Source organism: Mus pahari, chromosome 9, assembly GCF_900095145.1.
Source record: "Mus pahari chromosome 9, PAHARI_EIJ_v1.1, whole genome shotgun sequence".
In the NCBI taxonomy this organism is placed as follows: Eukaryota; Metazoa; Chordata; class Mammalia; order Rodentia; family Muridae; genus Mus; species Mus pahari.
The window spans coordinates 9,232,161-9,254,821 of record NC_034598.1 but is presented as its reverse complement, the minus strand read 5'-3'; the positions used below and the strand labels follow the sequence as shown (position 1 = coordinate 9,254,821).

Sequence of the window (22,661 nt, the reverse complement as noted above, 5' to 3'; positions counted from 1 at the left end):
GATGCCCAAGTGCAGCATGAGATGCCCAATGTGATGGGTAAAACCTGGGAAGATCACACTGAGAGGTTCAAAGTTTCTCATCAAAGAACCATCAGATGAGGGCCTGAAAAGATGGCTCAGTAGTCTGGGGCGCTTGCTGCTCTTGTAGAAGACACAGATTCGAGGCCCAGCACCCACAGAACAACTTTGAACTCTGTTTCCAAGGGATCTGACATCCGCTTCTGACCTCCAGAGACATGGCATGCAGGCAAGCACTCATACACATAAAATAAAAACAAGATAAGATGGGAAAGAGAGACACAAAAACTATCTCAATAAATCTTAAGAATTGTGTATGATAAAGGCAGTGAGCTAGGAAGAATGGAGAGTCGGAAAATGTCCCGTAAAGGCCAGTTCTTCACCAATCAGAGCCAAAACAGGAACAAACAAATGGCGTCCAGTGTCTGTATCAACCCAGAGTAAGGAAGGGCCAAGTTACTTGGCTTAGGAGCCTGAAGTAGAAACCCACAGAGACCCCACCGAGACCAAGATTTACACTAACACACGTGTGATGGCATTCCCAGCTCACAGGTGGGTAACAATCAGGAAGCACATGGCCTGGCAAGCTCTGCCCTTAAGTGGAAGCAAAGACAGGATTAGGGAAATAAAAAGGGGCATTCACAGAGTAGCTTGAAGTGGAAGTAGTTGTGGAATGCTTGGTGCAAACTCTCTAGCAGGAACTAGAAGTAAACTTCGAGCCAAAGAGAGAGAAGGGAATGTTCCACCCTGAGGAGAATATGGTTCTCTCTGAAACACATTTGAGATTTCTTCCTATGGCTTGTGCATGCTGCTGAGATGGCAGAGCAGCGTCGAGGGAGCCCTTTCCTGGTCTGCCATTCTTCTAGATGGAGGGTGGGGCTTCCAGTATGCAGGTGGAAAAGGAAGTGTCAGCCATCTTGGGGATACAGTGGCAGAGGGGTAAACTGGCTACGGGACAAATCAGACACTTTCTCTAGAGCTCGGGAAAGCCCCCCCCCCCGCGTGCCAGCCCCACCCCCACCCCAAAGAAAGGTGAATTTGGCCCTACAACCATTAAGAGACTGTTCTCTCTGCTGAAAGGCTGGGAGTAATGCCACGAAGGCAGCCGCGATCCCTTTGCTGGGCAGAGACATGGGCCGAGTGCATCTGTGAGATCGGTATATAATTACCTTTGCATAACCTTTGCTCCACCATGATGAATGGGAGAGATGGTGCATCCCACTTTTCACCGCTGGGAAAGGACTTCTGACTCTGGAGCAGAGGGCCCAGAAGGACCAAAGAGTTCCAGATGTGAGTCCTGGACCCACTCTTCAGGACAGAGAGCTTCGGAAAGCACATCATCTCTCTGAGCCTTTGATTTCTCAAGTGAAAACGGGGAAAGGGAAAGAAGTTTGTCATTAGAACTGAGGACAATAACTTAACTGAAAGCCTCAAGGTCAATAGGTTAGAAATATTCTATCAATTCTCGTCATTAAAAATAAACATCAGAACTAACAGTGAGATTCGGCAATCATAAAGCACATACATTGTTTTCCATGCATTTAGGAAATACTTTCATTGCTAAAGCAGAGGCCAGGTGGCAAATTCACAGACTGACTCTAAAGGGAGGAAATTGCTTCAGGTATTGCTGATAACAACAGCTTTTCTCAAACCGTGTGCTATTGGTGTATGGTCAGCTCTGTTGTGGAGCTAAAACCCACTTATTCTGAGATATGACTTCTTCCATTTTCTAATAGAGTCTACATGAAGGAAGAAATGAAGGGAGTTATAGCCTGTCTTAGAGTTTCTATTGCTTCGACAGAACACCATGACCAAAAATCAAGTAGGGTTTATTCGGCTTACTTCCACATTGCTGTTTATCACTAAAGGAAGTCAGGACAGGAACTCAAACAGGACAGGAACTTGGAGGCAGGAACTGATGCAGAGGCCATGGAGGATGCTGCTTACTGGCTTGCTCATCATGGCTTGCTCAGCCTGCTTTCTCATAAACTCAGGACCAGCCCAGGCATGGCACCACCCACAATGGGCTGGGCCCTCCCCCATTGGTCATTAATTGCAAAAATACTTTATGCTGGATCTCATGTAGGTATTTTTCTCTGCTGAGGCTCCTTGTTTGTGTCAAGTTAACACACAAAAGCAGTCCACATACAGCAGGCAGTTCTTTCTTCCCTCTCTCCCTCCCTTTCTCCCCCTCCCTCCTTCCCTCCCTCTCTCCCTCCTATCCTTCTGTATTCTCATCCTCTCCCCACCCCCAGCTGTACTGAGGATAAACTCCAGGCCCTTGTGTATGCCAAGCATGCAGTCCAGGGACTCGGAACGCCCTGAGCTATAACTCCAGGCTCTCTGTGCTTCTCCTTTATTACATCATATGGATGGGCTCCCCAGGATACAGGGATGGCCCAGGCAGGGAGAGAACACTCCTACAATCATAAGACATGAACTTTCAAGTATCCAAGCAGACATGTGGAAGACAGGGAGTGAGAAAGAATCAGTCCTGTGGGTAACATTTGAAGAGAAATTCAAGAATCTATTTGGAATACACGAAGCATTCACCTAAACAGAGCTCTGACAATAGCTAGGTATGCGTCGGAAGACATGGGTTCAAGAGCAGATACAAGGTTCCTGCCCCATTTGAGTTCTATCCTGACTTCCTTTAGTGATGAACAGCAACGTGGAAGTGGAAGCTGAATAAACCCAACTTGCTTTTCGGTCATGGTGTTTTGTTGAAGCAGGTGCAAGTTTGGTGCTGAGGGAATAAAACATAAAGAGTAGTTTTTCGTTTCAAGCCATTAGTTCAGCATTGACCTTGTGACCTTGTGCCAAGGCAAACGTGTGGCTGGGTGGGCAGACACTGCAGGAGAGAAGCTGAGTTTTCCCCTAGTGGGGAACAGTTAGCAACGGATGTTCTGGAAGCCGTTGCTAACTCTGATTCTTGCACAGTCCCACAGCCCAGGGCCTTCTTGAGTATACCTTGGTTTTTCTGTCTGAATAAACACAAGCATTTTCTAAAGGTTCAGTCTGCAGCAAGGATGGCCCAGTAAAACTAATATCCCGCCCTTCCCATTCCCACAGGAGACCAGTTGATGAGGCCCTTCCTTCTCCCTCCCACAGTGCCCAAGGCAGAGCGGCTGTCAGTCAAGGTTCACTAGTGAATGTGTCAAGTGGATTATGTGATGCACAAAATATCTCAGGGCAGGTGGTGGCTGTTCCACCTGGAGTTAACAGCGGAGAAGGTGGCAGAGCCACAGTGTGACAAGGGAGATGAGTGGGATTCTGCTTATAGTCACTTGCTGGCCTCTGTTTTCCTTGTGTACCCATCCCCTTGACAGTACTGTCCATACTAATGCCTTGTTTTATAGATGAGTTATGGGGTGTGTACTATAAGCTGCACCTCATTTCCAGAAATAACAACCCTGTGACTCAAATATCCTTACAAATGCAGAGGCCTTATAGCTAGGCTCATTCTACTATCTGCTCATAGCTTTAGTATTCATTTATTTTATTCTATGTCCTGCCACGTGGCTGGTTGCCTGGTACCCCCTCCCCAACCCCCCCTTTCACACAACTGTTTTTTTTTTTTTTTTTTTCTGTCTTGGTGTGACTCCTCCAGTGCCTGGCTCTCTCCCAGAATCCTTTCTCCCTACAGATGTCCCACATCCTATTCTACCCTTCCCTATAGAACATAGGGTCTTGTTTGTTTGTTTGTTTGTTGATTTTTTTTATTGACAAGTGATGCATGCTTATAGTACACAAGATAGCCTTTCTACACAGATGAGCACTCAGAGTCCCTGGTGCACTGGGGCATGAAGGCTGGAGATAGTCCCTTAGGTTCAAGTTGGCTGTCACAGATCTCAGCTCCTTTCTGTGTCCTCTCATGGCTGCATTACTGGGGCACAGAGAGGCGGGGATCTGGTACCAGGAAGACCACGATTCTTCAGGTTTTTCCATGTTCGCCTAAATTTGTCACCATCGGCACGATTCCTTCTGTGAAGATGAGCAGAGTCCTTGTGACCCGTCAGCTCTTAGAGCCACGGGAGGCTGCCTTCTTCTGAATCACACATGTGGTAGTCAGGATGGCCCTTTGGCCCCTGAGCACAGGTCAGGACTCTGGCTTCTAAACTGGCTATAGAAGCCGAGGTGTGGATGGGCCATGAGCCATTGGCCAGAGCTCACCACGCTCCTGCAGACCAGGGACGTTGTGGTCTGCTTCACGGAGCTTAGAGCCCCACTGAACCTCAGAGGGGCCAAAGAGCATCCCTGTTGCAATAAAAAAATCTCAGTGGGAAACTTACCGTGTGTGTTTTCGGTGGCTGCTGAAGGCCTGGCCTGGTCCCTGGGGCAGATCCCTGAGGGAGGTGGGAGAGTGGGGAAAAAGGCAGACAGGACTATCATCCTGGTGGAAAGTCACCCTGCAGAACCATTCTTGGTTTGACAATGAACTTCTTCCTGAATTGCTCTTCCATAAAGGCCCCTCCCCTTCTTCCTAAATCCCTCTCCAGGCTCCCCCCAAGGCCCATCAGTCCTCAAAGCATCTTTTTCCTTCCTCATTCCCACTTCCAGTTTTGTGAGAAAGCTTCGCCACCCCATCCACTTGTGGTGGCCTCTCCCTCCTTCAGACACAGCAGGGTGAGGGTCCGTCTGGCTTAGGCATCTATCTGTACGGTGTCTCTGGCCCTTCTTCTGGGAGACAGTTATGCCATGTAACAAGTCCAGGAATGGTCCATCCGATCAGCTTTTTAATAAAACATGAATAGCTTGGTTTATGGCTTCTACTCCTCAAGCAGCCGTTGGGCCTAGGAGGAATCACTCATTGGAATGGTTCTGCCACTCACTGCCAGGCAGCCAGGCAGCCAGGCAGCCAGGCAGCTTCGTCAAGCTTTTCCTGAATTGGAGCCTGGCTATAGAGCAGAGGGTTCAGGTGGCACTGAGTGGAAGCTCCTCGGGATGGTGAGCAGCTGGCACACAGACCCATCAGCTACCTTTCTTGTCACTGCAGAGGACTCCTCTGTCACCCCTAGGACAGAAACTCCTGGGCGGCAGTGTGAGGGCAGGTGTCTGTGAGAAACACTGACTCTTCGAGCCAGAAACGTGTCTTGCCTTCCTCCAAAGACATACAGATCGTAGGAAAACAATCCTTGCCACTTCACCCTGGCAAACTGGAGATTTAAAAGATAGACCATTTTAATCCCAGCACTCGGGAGGCGGAGGCAGGTGGATTTCTGAGTCCGAGGCCAGCCTGGTCTACAGAGTGAGTTCCAGGACAGCCAGGGCTACACAGAGAAACCCTGTCTCGAAAAACCAAAAAAAAAAAAAAAAAAAAAAAAAAAAAAAAAAAAAAAAAAAAAAAAAAAAAAAAAAAGAAAGAAAGAAAGAAAGAAAGAAAGAAAGAAAGAAAGAAAGAAAGAAAAAGATAGACCATAACAAGCCTACTTGGCACACAGTTCTACTAATATTAGCTCCGTTTCCTAGATGGAGAAACTGAGGCTGAGAAGTCAGTACCAACTCCTTTCCACATTCTATGTGATCTTTGTAGCATCCTTGTTGTCCCAGGAGTCAGGGCCCTCCTGGAGGCAGTGTCAAGACCACGAAGAATGTGTGAGCACTCCACCAGAGGGTAAACGGGTGTCCAAGCTAAGACCCTCCCCTCGTGGTATGAGGTGTTAGCCTTCAAGTAGGATAAGACTTCAAAGCCTTTAAAAGCTTGAGGACCTAAGCTGCATCTCCGTCCTTCCGCACTTCGCCCTGGAATGAGCTCGTGGGTCTGTGAGATGGCCTGGACTCTTAAGAGCAATGTCACATTTAACCTGCCAAAGGCCTGGAGACTCACCTTCCTGTGACAAAAGGCAGTCTGACTAGCTGAGCTAAAGTTCAGAGTTGGTGTTGTGTCAGTGGAAAGTCAGACGCATAGGAAGGTTGGGGGTTTACTTTTCAAGTTGCTGATGGCGTTCAAGGAGAAGCTAATATGTGTTCGCAGTTCCATTGCTGCAAACCATTGTTACCCAGAGAAGACAGATTTCAGCAAAAGAATTTCATTAAATATTGCCTGGTGCCAGATTCTCACTCAGAAAGCAGCGGTGGGTTCCATTAAAGGATGAACTTTACTCCCACAGCTGACAGCTGATTAATGTGTTAATTAGAAGCCCTGCCCCACCCCCGAGTTGCCCAAACCTCTTAAGCCCAGAAGAATGTATATACTGTACCATGTGCATAACCTAGTGGCCTATATACTGTGGTTCTGACCTTGGACACTGAAGTGAAAAAGAAGTCTCGGTTGCCAGCATGAATAGCTTGCTTTTCTCCCCAGAACTCTGAAGAAGTCGTAGGAACCCCAAGTCATGCCTTGATACCAGAGCGCCGCCAGTATCATGAGCAAGGGAGAGCTTTGCTAAGGCACTGTCTTTGGAGCAATAGAGCAGGGCAGGTCACCACACATGTATTTCACAGGAAAGGAGTGAAGCCAGCAGGCCACGGGAACCTCTAAGTGTCGCCCTGGCAGTCTGCTACCAAAGTGGACCAAAGGAAACGTTCTTTCTTTTGTGTAGAATTGGACCCGTCTCAGGAAAGTGAACGTCTTCTGGAGTTAGGCTAGGGTTGTGGGGAACACACGTTTGTCTCCTTTGTGATCTTACTGTCTTGCTGGTGACCTGCGTTTGTGTTCTCAGCATCTCTCCAGTCCTGCTCAATGGCTTCTGCTGACTGATCCCCAGATTGGTGCTGTAAAACAGCAGCACCTAGGACCAATCTGGAACCTGTTAGGGAGAGAAGGGCAACCAGACAGGCCAGATTCCAACAGAAGCAAGCAGGGATGGAGTCGTACAGATCACTGCAAAGCTCTGGCGCTTGCTTGGACGCACCTTAAAATGTGTGAGGAATTTTGGTATTTCTTTACATAGCGTTGAGGGGAAATCTCAAAAATTAAAATAACAATATAATAGAATATGTTATCTGTCTCCAAAGAAGGGCACAGCACAATACAAAATCTTCAGCTTATGTGCTTTTGCATATGCAAATGTTATTTTACTAAAGAGAGGTGAAGTATATATTTTCACATAGCTACCATGGCTTAAATAATCAGCTTGGCTCCTATGATGAAACCTTTAATTACAGAAGTGTTGTTAGCTGGATGTGGAGTGAGTAATGGCGTTGGGTTCTACTGCCACACATGACGTAGCCATTTACTCCATAAATCCATTGACCTCATCTTCAATGATGTGGCCTGTGAGACAGACTTGATTCATTATTTCTTAAGTGACAGTTTTTTTTCCTTCTAATAATCTTCTGCTTCATTGGAAAAATTGCTTTTCCATATTTTTATGTCAGTGTTCTGAACTGAAATATAAATAAAGCCTTATTACAGTCAGACCCACAGCACCCCCAAAAATGAGACAGTCAGGCCACGCTCAAATGGAGGCACTTTCAAAGACTTCAGGAAAACCAGCGATAGGGTTAGGCCTTTGCTTTTATGGAAGAGTTTGAGAAAATTGGATTTTGCTTTTGATGTCTGTAATTATTTTTATGTGGGAAAGAATGAAATATAGCAGAGAACTCTTATTTGATCATTAGGATGGTCCATGAGCATTGTTTACCAGCAATTATTAAATGAGAAGAGAGAATTGTTAAGTTATATTTAGATATTTTTTTTACCCTACTTGAAAATATTTATCATGTTTGAGGAAACAGGAATCCTCTAGAGGCCAGAAAAAGTGAAAAGAAAAAAAGAAAAGAAAAGAAATTCTGGTAATTTAAAAACCAATTAATGATTTCACAAAACTTTCCCCTCCTATTGTTAAAGAGTAAGATTCGAAGGGCACATGCCGGAAAAGCTATGAGCTATTTTAATTAGTTTAAGTCATTTTTTTTTTTTTTTTAGTTCATGAAGAGAGAAGGTATGTTTGGTCCCTCAGTTCAAATGTACAGGTTTTATTTTAGGTTTACTATGTATACATGCTATTAAAACAGAAGCAGACAGTTTTATTCCACAGTGGACTGTAAATGCCACATGATTATATATTAACTTTTTTTTTTTTGAGACAGGGGTTCACTTGTAGCCCTAGCTCTCCTTGAACTCACCATGTAGACCAGACTGAATTTAAACTCACAGAAATTCTCCTGCCTCTCTGATGCCCAAGAGCTGAAATTAAGTCATCACTGTCCCTGGTTGTCACTTTAATATTATTTAAATATCATGTTTTCACTAACAGTTTACTTAACCTTAATCTAGATAAGAAATGTAAAGGTCACTGGGCATGGTGGTGCACTCCTTTAATCTCAGTGCTAGGCAGGCAGAAGCAGGCAGATCTCCGCGAGTTCAAGCCCAGCCCAGTCTACAAATCCCAGGACTGCTGAGACTATCACACAGAGAAACCCTGTCTTGAAAAACAAACAAAGACATGTGATGGTCTGATGTGTTCTGTGGAACAGTTTTCATGTATTTATAACCAAATATCCGGTGAGTCCAGGAAGACCATAAAATGCTGTTGGTGAGAGAAAGCAGACATGAACATTGGAATAATTATGTTTCAACCACTTTAATGGCTCCTGGTGGCAACAATTTTGATAGTCAAGTTGCAGGAATTCCAGTCTCATCAAAATCCACTCAAGAATGTTCTTATGTCAGATTTTTAGAAGTATTTTGAAAGGACAAACAAAAAACCAGTCCATGCCTAAGTGGGTATCTTATTCAATCTCACACTGTCAAAAATATCAATAAAAAAAAAACTGAGAAGAGTGGATTTCCACATGCAGACCCACATCTGCCTCCTATGCACCCACGATCACACGCTATTGTGTCGTCACTTGTTTACAGAAAGGGAGGCTGCCAGTTAGATGAGAGGCGTCATCAAATGCCCAACATATGTTGTTTGTGCATTGCTTATGTGACCAGTCATTATTAAAATGTATCTTTTAATCCTATCAGTTTACAATGGTTAAACACACACACTGCATGAACACAGCAGCAGAACACTCTTTGAAATCAAGGTTTCCCTTAGAACAGCACCGGAGTCAGTGCTAAACTTCAGGGAGAAGGGCTCAATACACTCACAATGGTGCTGAGTCTCGCAGTCCCTTCTCTGAAGCTGTGCAGCTTGAATGCTATGGGAAAGATAAAGAAAGAAGGAAGAGAGAAAGAAAAAAAAAAGATTGTGTGTGTAAAATCCTGTCAGGAAAAGTGAGGTACTAGAGGAACTACTGAAAATTTTGACATCTGTTTATCTGTTTATAGCGATGGCAAGATCACTCATATTAATTCTTGTTTAAAATGCCATACGAAGGGAAGACACTTGTGCAAACAAGAGTCATATTTGAATTGTAGATCATGTCTGTGCCATCTGTGAGAGCTGATGGTGTTGCAAAATTAATGTGTTAATGAAATCACAATAATTTCTCCAAAGTAATGGGCTCTGACGCTGAGAAGGACTATTTTTTGAACTTTGGTGTCTAGTGGTTTCCAATTGGGAAGGCATCTGAGCCTTTAATTAGCTCTGCAGCCCAGCTTTAAAATAAATTTGGTGATATCTTTCTTTTGCCAGGAGTAGATCCGAAGGGGGTGGGGTGGAAGCCATAACAACTTTTGGAAAGTGTTCTCTGGTGTTTGAAAAGTTGTTAAATAAGACTGTCTGCCAAGAAATGTCACCAAAATTCTGACTGCCGAGAAAGAGTGGGCAAACAGCTCAAAAAAATAATTCTAGCTTGCTGCAACATCACGGGTTGGGAGAGCTGAACCTCACACAGACTTCATGACTAAGTCCAAGTTTCTCCTTGGAAGCCAGACATAGTGGTGTTCAGAGCTTTATGCGATTGGTTAGCCCAGCACGCCCTCTCCAACCACTTCATTGGATACAGTGCACAGTGGCTTTACATAAGGAGAATTTTAAGAGGTTATGTTGCCTGATTGTTGAACTCCCTGGAGATTCCTTCCCTCCAATGTTATTTAGATATGTGTTTCCATGAGCCTGTTAGGCAAGTGAAAATATGAAGGCAAGTGTACTGAGTAGGTATACATACAGGGCAGGTGTGCAGGGCAGGTGTACTTCATAGGAGCACTGGGTAAGTGTCCTGGACAGGTGTACTCCATTTTGTCAAAGCCATCTTTGAAAGGGGGTAGAGAATGTGGTTGTTGCTAATTTTGAGGATCCTATATATAAAGCAAATTCTTTATTTCATAAATCTTTCAGAAATGTACCCTGTAAAGGGTACCCTTCAACTTATTTGGGAAATTATGGTATAGTTTAATAGAGCCTTTATGTGAAACATGAAACGCCATGTACCCAAGAAAGTTGCTTATCTTACCTGTTGTGGTTTCTATTGCTGTGTTGTAGGTGTGTGACTGGTGTAAACACATAAGGCATACAAAAGAATACCTGGATTTTGGGGACGGGGAAAGAAGGCTTCAGTTCTGCAGTGCAAAATGTCTCAATCAATACAAAATGGACATTTTCTACAAAGAGACACAGGCCAATCTTCCGGCTGGGCTGTGCAGCACACTACACCCTCACATGGAAAGTAAAGCAGAAGGCACCGGGGTGCAGCTGCTCACTCCAGACTCGTGGAATATCCCGCTAACAGATGCTCGGAGGAAAGCCCCTTCCCCCGGGGCTGCAGCTGGCCAAAGCCAGGGCCCCGGCCCATCCTCGTCCACCACCGTTTCTCCATCGGACACTGCCAACTGCTCTGTCACTAAAATCCCCACGCCAGTGCCCAAGTCCCTCCCCATCAGCGAGGCTCCGAACATCCCTCCCGTCTCGGTCCAGCCACCTGCTAGCATCGGACCTCCGCTGGGTGTCCCGCCTCGCAGCCCTCCCATGGTGATGACCAACCGCGGCCCAGTGCCCCTGCCCATCTTCATGGAGCAGCAGATCATCCAGCAGATCCGCCCGCCCTTCATCCGCGGGCCACCGCACCACGCCTCCAATCCCAATAGTCCCTTGTCCAACCCCATGCTCCCGGGCATTGGGCCCCCGCCCGGAGGCCCCAGGAACCTAGGTCCCACTTCCAGCCCCATGCACCGGCCCATGCTATCGCCCCACATCCACCCCCCAAGTACCCCTACCATGCCTGGGAACCCCCCAGGGCTGCTGCCCCCGCCTCCCCCGGGCGCGCCCTTGCCCAGCCTTCCCTTCCCTCCCGTAAGCATGATGCCAAACGGCCCGATGCCGGTTCCCCAGATGATGAACTTCGGGCTGCCGTCGCTGGCCCCGCTGGTGCCGCCCCCCACGCTGCTCGTGCCGTATCCAGTGATAGTGCCCCTGCCGGTGCCCATCCCTATCCCAATCCCCATTCCCCATGTGAACGATTCCAAGCCCCCCAACGGATTTTCCAGCAACGGGGAGAGCTTCGTTCCGAGCGCCCCGGGCGACTCATCAGCGGCGGGAGGCAAGGCTGGTGGACGCTCCCTATCCCCGCGGGACTCCAAGCAGGGCTCTTCCAAGTCAGCCGACTCGCCGCCCGGAAGCTCCGGCCAGGCTCTGAGCCTGGCGCCGGCGGAGCGCGGTCGTGGGGAGGTGGTAGACCTGACCCGGCGCGCGGGCAGCCCCGCGGGTGCGGGAAGCCAGCCGGGCTTCGCGGGCGTGCTGCACGGCCCGCAGGACGGCGTCATCGACCTGACCGTGGGCCACCGAGCCCGGCTGCACAATGTGATCCACCGCGCGCTGCACGCTCACGTCAAGGCGGAGCGCGAGCCGGGAGCCGGGGAGCGCAGGACCTGCGGCGGCTGCAGGGACGGCCACTGCAGCCCGCCCGCCGCCGGCGACCCCGGCCCGGGCGCCCCCGCGGGTCCCGAGGCCGCCGCCGCCTGCAACGTCATCGTGAACGGCACCCGCAGCGTCCCGGCCGAGGCCAAGGGCGCGGAGCCCCCGCCCGAGCAGCCGCCGCCCCCGGCCCCTCCCAAAAAGCTACTGTCGCCGGAGGAGCCTGTGGTGAACGAGCTGGAGTCGGTCAAGGAGAACAACTGCGCTTCCAACTGCCACCTGGACGGGGAAGCGACCAAAAAACTGATGGGAGAGGAAGCTCTGGCGGGGGGCGACAAGTCGGACCCGAACCTCAATAACCCCGCGGACGAGGACCACGCCTATGCTCTGCGGATGCTGCCCAAGACCGGCTGCGTGATCCAGCCTGTGCCAAAACCCGCGGAGAAGGCTGCCATGACGCCGTGCGTCATCTCCTCGCCCATGCTCAGCGCTGGCCCCGAAGACCTGGAGCCTCCGCTCAAAAGGAGGTGTCTCCGAATTAGAAACCAGAATAAATAAAAAAGGTTTGTATGTCCACCTGGGCGCTCCTCCAAGAGACAGCGCCCCTCACCTTCCTTGTTAGAAGGCGGAGGTGAGATGCACCATCTTCTCACTTACCACTTTCTCCGAGCAGTCTGGGTGACCAGGTACCATCGACGTTTTGATCCAACACCCATGACAGCTGGCAGTGTTATTTAGTACACCATTACCAGTTTACAGCCGAGAGACAGTTAAGAGCCAAGATCACTCAAGCCCTTGAACCTGAGTTGAAAGCACACTCTGTTTTGTGACACTATTTTCTTCTTTTCGGGTTCATACCTAATTTATCCAACTGGAAAAGGAGGCATGGGAGGGACTTGAGGGATCTTACTGTTCAGTTAGGAGGTTGCAGCGCAGTATTGAAACGTCTGGGTAACCCATGGGGGGGGGGGGGGCGAGCATCTAGAGCTGGTAGTCCCTTTGGCAGACTCTTACTCTAGCTTCTCAAGATAACCATATCTGTGGGCTAAAATGAAAAACTAGCCTTGCGGCCAACCTACCACGCCCCCCTTTCTTGTCACTCAGTGGTACTCAGTGGCTGAGCTGATGAGTCTCACTTCTACCTGTAGACCCTAATGAAGTGGGAGATGTCTCTGTACCCTATGACTACTGTACCCTACTTACTAGCCAGTGGGCCAACAGTTCTGTGAGATGGCGGGGACCACACGTGAGCCACTGTAGCGACTCTTGCCAATCCTAGTAGAGTAGGCGTCTGGTAGCATACTACCAAGAAGGAAGCTGTGGCTTAGAGATATTTGTTCAGTCAAAGCTTGTCGATGGCCGACCTGGTGTTGACTTCAGGCCTGTCCATCCAATCCCAGAGCGTGAGCTCTCCCATCTACCCAAGCAGGTAACAAGCCAAAATATATAGGTTGTTTATTAACCGATTACAGAAAGGAGAAGAGAAATGGTTATTCCTCCAGCATTTGACTTAGACACTGCTCCTTCCCTGGACTGGGGACAGACAGAAGAATGTGCAAAGTAGGTTGACTACATCCTATGGTGGGGGGCAAGGTGTGAATCCAGGCAGGAAGAAGGCCTGGGGGAGGGGAGCAGGAAGAGTATTTTTACAGGGTATACAGGCTCTTCTGTGTGTTTCCCCCTAGTATTTCTTTGGAGCTAGATCAGTAGAACAGCTATTCTCCTAGTGGAAAAATAAGATTGGGGAACTTGTCCAAGATTAGCTAACCTGTGGGCAGAGTTGCGATTCAAATCCAAGTTGTGAAGCCCAAAGTTAAATTTCAAGCACTGTAGGAGAATCAGCTAACTAGTCCCGCCGTCACCACGTTTACAAAAATTCTCTTATCACCTTGAGGGAAAGTTTATAAAACACAGCAACGAGCCTCCACTTACCAACTTGCTCAGTTGGTGATCCGAGACCACCAACCTGTTGCTTTCACGGTGGGAACGTGAGCACTTCGCTTACAGCCAGAGTGGAAGCCCTGAACCAGAGCTTAATGGCTAGTGTGACAATCTTTTCTTGGCCACCATGGTTTGAGGTGTCCTTTCCTACTGGTGGCTTTGCCAGTGGGGCCAGAACACCAGAGGTGAGGTCACTCTTCTTTCCTCTTTTAGCCTACGATGTCTTCAGTCTGAAGGCAGGTGGCCTTGGCCTTCTCGAAGACTGGCCAACTGAAAATGCCCCAGATAATTTAATCTGCTTGACAGTGCTTTGAGCGAAGGATTGATGTGTGAGCCTCCCCCCCCCCCAAAGTGAGCACCTTCAGAAAGCACTGGGAATTGTCACTTACACACACACACACTCACTCACTCACTCACTCACTCACTCACTCACTCACTCAAGGAAGAGTGGGAGGGTGAAAGATCTCATTGCCATTACTGTGTTAAGAGACCAGGACAGGAACAGCGACAGTCCCTATAAGTACCTAAAGACCAAAAGGTCATTAAAAGCATGAGCTGTATAGATGGCTGTTTGGGTGATCTGTGCTTCTGAAGGAGTCATCCATCGAACAAGGGTAGTTTCCCTGGGTCAGCATCACTACTAAAAATGTTAACTTGGCAATAGCCAAGTCTAGAAGATGCTGGGACCAAATAGCCTAACTCTTGATTGGAGAGTCCTTTTTACTGTGAGTCTCCAGAGAAATTATAGCTCTTTTTGAAAGTCAGGCAAGGGTGTTGAGGGATGCCGAGAGGAAGAAAGGCAAGGGATTTAAGGAGGGGAGACCATATCTCCAGTAAGTGAGCAGGGCATCCAAGTAGATTGCTGGCCCCGTGTCACATCAAGACCCAGCCTCCACCTGCTGTAATCCACACTCTGGCCCTTCTGGTTCCCTGCACACACAGTGCTGCCTTTGCTCTAACCCTCAGGAACTCTCATGGTTGGGGAAGTTGGAAATACTCTATTGACTAAGGGCTGAGTACCCTTTGTGCCCTAATAGTGAGCGCTTCTTGGTAACAAGTCAAACTGAACGCATTAAAAGAATAAAAAAAAAGAATAAAAAGCAAGGGCTGTGGAGAAGCCTCCGTGGGCAAAGTGCTTGTCACACAAGCACAAGGATAGCCAGCCCCATGTAAAAGGTGACATGCTGCGGTGCGGACCTGCAGATCCCAGTCCTCCAATCCCTGGGGAGGTCTTGCTGGGTACCTATATGCCTAAATCGGCTGCCTCGCCTTCACTGTACCATACCATACTTTTTAGAATACATTTCGAAACCCGAAAGCCACTAGATTTGCCTTCAAAGAACTCGACACATTTGTTCAATCTGTGTAGACTGCAGGCTCCCTCTCCCATTTTGAAATGGTTCTGTCCCCTCTTTCCCGACTTTATTCATTCTTGTTTGTGCGTGTGGTTTCAAATGATTCCAACCGGCAGATGTTTCTCCCATATGCAGAACTGATTAAGTTTAGTTGAAGATTTTTAGACGGTTGTAAACTCTTTTTAATCGCCAATGTTTAAAGTTAGGAATCCCAGTCCCACTGCCTCAGTAGCTAGAAAAAAAAAAAATCCCCACAAATAATAATGAAAGCAATGTATGAGCACTGTCTAAACTATTCTCCCCACACAGAATTCCATTGGTAGACGGACTAGTCCCTCCTTTGCCGATGCCTGGAAGCTTGGTGGGTAGCTGCCTGAACTCAGAGGGATGTTTGTACTAGAATCTCTATAGTTTATGCTTATTTATGGTACACTGGGGAGTTCAGAGTAACCATGTGTAAATTTTTGAAGATATTCAAAGAAAATATCCTCATTCCTTGGTTTTCCAGGGAAATAACATATTTTAAACAAAATAATCAGTGGGGAAAAAATGAAAACCAGAAATAACCCTTTCACCCCATTCTTTATGCTCTCTGGGGGCAGTAGACCCATGCAGTGCCCTCTGCTCTGTGGTTCTCCAGTCTCTCACATTTCTAGAGCTGTGGAAATGGGTAGAGAGAGCACATGACTCTTCGTTCCTGGTCCAAATTCCACAATGTTCGTCCCTGCTCAACAGGGGAGGATACACTTTGCATTTGAAGAAAACTGGAGAAGCTTCACATAATTTGGGCTTCTTGGTGCTTAGTCTGGTTGTAGAGCCACAAGCCCCAAACTGTTTTAAAGCATAGGGTTAGCTTCACAGGGGAAGCCAAAAAGGAGGTGATAAGGTACTCATTGGTGAATTTGTTTCTCACAGTGAAAAATCCAAGACAACAGCCTCTCTTGGAGGGCATGGGAAAGTCAGACTAAAACCATGGGTTCCAACTTCTAAAGAAAAGAAAAACTATAACAGAGTGGAAAGAAGAAGTTTGTACAAGTGGGAATTCTCCATCCCTAGGCTGGACCTGAGCTGTGCATGCTGAAGTATTTAATGATTAGAAATACCCACTGGGTGACAGTATCTGAATTAAAGGTTATCCTAGCCCTCGGTTTGCACTTGGCATAGTTCTGGGTGGAAAAGAGCCACTGAGAGCCACCAGGCTGACACATCTACACCTGGAAATGGTGAGTATATATAGGACAGAGCTGGCATGATCACCAGCTCTCTGAAAGAACAGTGGCTAGATAAAACACAGAAATGTTTATTCAGTGAACTAACTCCCCACTGCCTGTATCCTTAGTACCGGGATTTGTAAAGGGAGGGACCTTAATGTGCAACTTTTAGATACTATGTCAGTGAAGTTCAGATTGAAGATGGAGTAGTGTGTGACCAGGTGGTTAGTGTTTTGGAGCAAAGTCATAACCTTGTCATTGAAGAGGTACCAGAACTGAATTGAGACAAGAGAAATATTTGGTGCACAACCTTGCAAGAGGGACCCACTCAGTACTGTAAGTGTGGTGGCACTCAGTCCTGTGAGAGTATATAGAAAGTTTTATGGGCTCACTCATTGCTTAGGGATGGTGAGTCCATAGATTTAGAATCCATTTACCTCTGAAGGATTATCCTGCATAGTTAGTAAGCAGTATCTGGAACTGGATTTTTTTTCTCATTGCTCCAAGAGGACTGAGCTAATTACCAGTTAAAAATGAGAATTTGGGTTTTTTTTGGCAGTTTTTGCCATGGACTTGATGTCACAAAGTCATAGTTACCGACTACCTTTAAATGATTACTTTAGTGACATAATACAAAAAGTTAAAGCTACCATAGCCAGTGAGGTCCTGTGGTGACAGAATGTAAAACAAGAGAAGATACAAGCTAGATACTATCTGGGCACCTGAACTCCCAAAGCTTACACAGTACGGAAGACACCATCTTATGGGAAAATATCACTGAGACCAAGGGAAGAGGCTGGCTGGAGTCACAGAAGTGTACAGCTGAGTGAAACTGGTACTGGGGAGGGGCAGGCTAGAAGATCTGGGGAGAGTGGCCCAGTTCCCCGGCATGGAGAGAAAGGGGGGGGGAATAAGGAATGGAAAGCAGGACACATTTGACCCACAATGGCAAGCAAGCCATTGCCCATAAGGGCCCTGGAAATAGATGGATGGCCTGGTGTAATACCTGGGTCCCCTGTCACACTGAAAGTAGCTACCCGTGCATCATGATCCAGTCACTCACGCCTACTTCCACACACAGTAGCCTCATAAAGAGGCAGAGGTGTCTAAGGGACCCACACACAGGCCAGTGTGGAACACTTAGCTGGTGCGCAGGGTTCACCTCCACACCAGCACTCTCCTCTTTCCAGCCTCCCCTGTTTAGAGATCCTGCCAAAGGGGTGGGGAGGCTGCTCTATTTTCCTTCCCCACCCTGTACAGAGTTCTTTGCCTCCTTTGGATGTTGTGTTAGTGCGCTTTCTATGTGGATGGATGCTAAGGAGATACATTTATGTGCATGTAAATTATGTTAAGTGCTTCAAAAGGCATAAAGGCAATTCATTCAGACAAAGAGATAAACCAGCTTTAAGAGATAATACAGTTGGGCATGGGCTGTGTTTATTGGGCCAATCAGATGGCAACTCTAAGTACCAAGTAAGTAGCGCTTTTCTTCAGATTTCTGGATCTCCATAGCACTGATGGGGGGGGGGGGAGAAGAAGAGGCGTGACCTCAGAGTGGTGATTGCACAGCCAACAACAGGGTGGGAACAATATGTTTTAATTTTTTAAAAATTATTTATACATGTGAAGATGTTTTGCCTGTGCACCATATGTGTGCAAGTGCTCATGGGTACCAGAAGGCAGTGGGTACCCTGGAGTGGAATTACAGGGGGCCGTGAGCTGCCGTGTGGGTGCTGGGAATTGAACCCTAAACCTCTGCAAGAGCAACCAGTGCTCTTAACCATGGAATCATCTCTCTGGCCCCAATCCAGATTATTTTAAGGCTTGTCTAGAAAATGCTACACTTAAAATGATTGGAGCAAAAACAGACCACAAAATGAACCTTGGGATTAATAACTAGTGCTTTCAAATAGTTCCTAAGTGAGCAACTATCTATTCTTAGATCGACCAAGTGTGCGGTCCTTCATGGGGAGGTGAGCCTGGGAGCAGAACAAAATGGTCAGGGCTCTGATGGATCCAAACTTGGCTGTGCCTACTGTTGTCTCATCAGTGTCCCTTCAAACTTCCAGTGGCATGCTGTGTTCTGCTTTGGGTCAAGCACAAAGCAGAGATAGATGCTAACGTTTAAAGAATCACAGGTGAGGGCAGGCTTAGGAACTCATTTGGTAAGAGTCAGGCCTTAATGTGCAAAAGATACACTTTAAAAGTCTGTGGTTCTCTCCTTTGCACATAGCTTCCTTCCCCAGCCAAAGAGTTTGTCTTGAAAATGAGTGGGGTCCTATTTGATTGTGTCAGTTTGTAACGATAGCCTCCTTGAAGAGTATTTCTAAAATGTTACCACCTCAGGCTTGAGGTAACCCACAATTACAAAGTATCTAAAAGCACACTGGCTAAGCTGCTTTCGGTGAGAGAAGAACAACCCTGTATTTTATCCTTCTTTTCCTGCTTTAAAATTCAGACTGTAACAGGATCCTTTTCTAAAGGAATCTGTACATTCATGCTTTAAAACTTGTGCCGACTGGGTGTTGTGTGAGAAAGAAGCGATCAGGTTTACATTCCCCTACACAGTTCTGCATGCCGTCAACAAGCTCTTTTGATATTTTAAACCCATATTTAGAGTAATTTCAAGATATTTGGAGCGCATGTGGTTAAACGTAAAAACTTCGTCATTACGATTTGTTAGATGCTTATACTTTAAATATTTATAAGCCATTTTTAAGTACTTGATCCAAAAGCCATCTCCCATAGTATACTGTAATTGCACCATCCAAGCACTATTATGGAAGATTTGGGGAAAGTCATAGCATGTGGGTACATTTTTCCTGCTTTTCTGGTTTTAATTCAAATGCCATTTTTAGTGGCTTCAGTTTTTTTTTTTTAAATGTGTCAAAACTCCTAAACATGATTGGTTGTCTACTATTAAAAAGATTATCTCCCAGTACTCCAAAGGTAAAATGGTCTCATTTGAACCAAGTTGAGTTCACTTCTTCTCCTGAGAGTGATCAAGAGGCTTTCATTAGAAAGTCAGATCTCAATCTGTGTGTATCGGAGCCTGAAGCATCAGAATCTTCCTCCAAAGCCTTTCAGGGGCCACTTGTCGGTGGATAGAGTGGATTTGTTCCTTTTGCCTCCAGTCACAGTCTGACTGTCACGTTGGAAGGTGAGCCTTAGTGGTCTTTGTCAGCTGGAGCCTGTTTGGGCACTTTGGAAAAAGAGAATGGGGAAAGAGTACCTTGTAACTCACTTAAGCTTCAGAGGTCGTGAATCTCAGACTGCTCACATGCCTCCGGGGCTCACACTCTTTTATGGCCAGCAAAATACAACCTCTGGTAAGGATGGAGGGAAAAGAAGGCTTAAGAAGGCTCATAAACCTGCCCGGACATCTATTAGCGCTTACCAAACAGGGTTTTCATGAGCTAAGTGTAAATGAGTCAGAAACATATAGATAGAATTTCTTTTAAAGTACACATGGGTTTAAAAATTAAAGCCAAAGTGCTTGGCAAAATAAGGTTTGGTTTTAGCCAAACCCCAAATGTTGGAGAGAAAAAAATTGTCCTAGAGTCTGCCAAACCAAAAATATACCCACGTCCCTCCATTTCTCCCATTTGATATGATGACATCATAAACATGGGACTTAATGGCTATTTTCACATCCTCCAAGGTTCAAGCAATGTGAATCTCGAGAGATGATTGAAAAACTATGAAAAATTTGAGTAGAAAAGCTATATGTCTCTGAACATGAAGACAAGGGCTACTGGGTTACAGTCCTGTCCTGGTTCTGAGAGTCATCCTTCCCAATGAGCACACACTTTGTTGTGTCCCGGCTCTGTGTGTCTGTGTGTATGTGTGTGCTCTCTTTTGTACCTTTTTTCTTTTCTTTTCTTTCTTTCTTTCTTTCTTTTTTTTTTTTTTTTTTTTCTTTTTTGAGATAGAATCTTATGGATTGCTGGTCTCAAACTCTCTTTGTAGCTGACAGTGACTTTAAACTTCGGATCCTCTTGCTTACCCTCCCCCAAGTGCTGGGATTATACAACTATAGCCTCATGTCCAGTTTATATGGTGTTAAGGATCAAACTTAGGCCGTCATGCATGCTAGGCAAGCATTTATTTACCAGCTGAGCAACATCTCCAGCCCCCAGGAGTTTAAACATTTTAAAATCCTTTATTTGGTATTTATAAATCCTTAATTTGTACTTAACTTGTGTATTACAACCCATAAAGCCTAATAGACACTTAGTTATATCCAAAAACAGAGGGACAGAGACAGTTCTTTTTGCTAATTGATTGTTCAGAGGTAATCTTCATTTCTCCGTAGCATAAAATACCCATTTCCCACTGGCAATATCTAACTCTTATTGTGGTTATTCTATTTCTAAAACGTAGTGGGGGTAGTTAGAGAAATAAAGAGAAATGGGGGGAGTTGGAATTTTTTGGGTTAGGGGTCCTTATTTAGGGAGAGTTAAGAGGCAAGAAATAGCCAAAGGCCCTTTTGTTAGAGGTGCCATGTGAACATGTAAGCAACTATGTTACAGAAACATGGGCTTCAAGGAAGAATAGACCGGGCCCAAGTTCCTGCCTGGTTGGGGATAGACAGAGTAGGTGTTATTGAAGTACTCAGTGAGAAGGCTCTCTTGATGGCGCTGTTTAAAGCATATGGTTCAGTTAACTTTTTGACCCAAGAAGGGATAAAGGCTAGTGGGCAGGGTTAGAGGCTGGAGGGAGACAGCCAGATAAGCATCTAAGAGCAAGCTGTGCTGCCCTTGGACAGACCAAAGGGCTGGACCACAGAGGGTGCTGGAAAGTGAGGAGGAGATGGAGATGGAGTTGGGGGACAGGAGGTGGAGGGATTGGTTCTGTATGTCATAGTGATTCTAATAACTGTGACCTGGGGCAGAATAGTGACAATGAGATATGCTTTTGAGGAAAGTTACCTCAGCAGACTGTTCATAGACTGAAAGGAAGTGAGAGAAGGTCTTGGTCTTGGAATTGCAACGACAAGCTAATTACCAGCAGTGGGTGAGAGGCCTTGGCTGCCATATCAGTATCTTAAGTATGTGAAGCCATCAGAGCAGGGCAGTAGAGAGCCTTCTTGGTCCCAGGTAGACCTAAGGTGACCTCATGGCTTAGGGTAGAAGGTAATCTCATAGCCATCAGCATTCCTTGGTCAAGAAAGGGGATGCTCATGGACCCTAGGTTGCCATGGAAACAGGAATTCTACTTCCCACCCCACCCCAGCTAGCAGCAATGAACTGAGACCAGCTGGGTAAGGCGAGAGGAGGGATATTGTCTGGCAGTCTTCACTTGCTCGAGGGACTTAAGAATATGAAGGGGCTGTGCAGAAGTCAGGTCTATTCTAGACATGGATGTCCTTGATGAGGGCCAGGAAGCCTTCAGGGACATGAAGTGATACCTAGACTTCCATTCTAGGTCTGAAGAGTGACAGCAAGGCTCTTGGGAACAAGGCAAGTGGAGCAGTTAGTTCTCAGACACCTGAAGACATTTTCTCAGAAACTCAACCAAATGCTCTCAGGTCATGTGGCTCGGGAGATGCTCCTATCTATTTTCCCCCCAGTGGCCGTAGACCTGAAGCCTTGAAGGGAGCCAATAGCGTAGCCAATTCTGATTCAAGCCTCAGTGGTCTTTTTGCTAGCCGGAAGTGACGTCAGCTCTGTTAAGTCCCTCAGTGCGTCATGACAAGATTTCAGGGAGAGGGAGCGTTTAAGAGGACATGTATGGTGTAGGTGCCTCGCTAGTAAAAAAAAATGTGGTCTTGCCAGATCATCATCCCAGGGCTGGATTTGAGAACCGACTGTCCAACTTATGAGTGATGATTTGGACAAGTTTTACAGCATCTCTCACTGCATTTTTGTCCTTAAATAAATGTCAATTAATAATCATATACTCATCAAGTAGTTTCTAGAGCAATGTTCTATGTGCTTCATGCTGGCAACAATATTGCATGTATGCCCTTTTAAAACCTATTTGCTAGGTAAAGAGACACATAGAGGTAAATAGAGGCTTGTAAATAGTAAACAGAACTGGGGTTTGTCTTCCTTGGCATGTATTTAAGAGAAACAGTGACCCCAATCCATAGAGTTAGCAGTGCCAGTGAGCGCCCTGGCTCCGGGCATGTGTTTATTATAAAGACTGTCCCTATGGCTCTGCAGCCCAGAACTCCTACCACTGTGTGTGCTCTGGAAAACAACCATGTTGTTCCTTCCACTCAGAGGTCAGAGAGGCCACGGCAAAAGTTCCATCCGATTTCTCCAAACACCTGGGTATGGGCTGAGACAGGAAGTGGCTACTGAAGGGTACTTAAGAACCTGACCCTTCAGCCAGGCGTGGTGGTGCACACCTTTAATCCCAGCACTCAGGAGGCAGAGGCAGGCAGATTTCTGAGTTCGAGACCAGCCTGGTCTACAGAGTGAGTTCCAGGACAGCCAGGGCTA

General features: G+C 46.6%; 1 protein-coding gene across 2 annotated transcripts in view; it reads left to right on the top strand.

Moving 5' to 3' along the window:
- The window catches only part of Sobp (sine oculis binding protein homolog), a 174,414-nt gene that overhangs the window by 143,332 nt on the left and 8,421 nt on the right, over window positions 1–22,661 (top strand). For both annotated transcript variants that reach the window (XM_029542272.1, XM_021204786.2), the window contains one exon: window positions 10,338–12,268. In XM_029542272.1, the coding sequence (XP_029398132.1) occupies window positions 10,338–12,263 (1,926 nt within the window). In that variant the 3' untranslated portion in view covers window positions 12,264–12,268. The remainder of the gene's footprint in view (window positions 1–10,337; window positions 12,269–22,661) is intronic.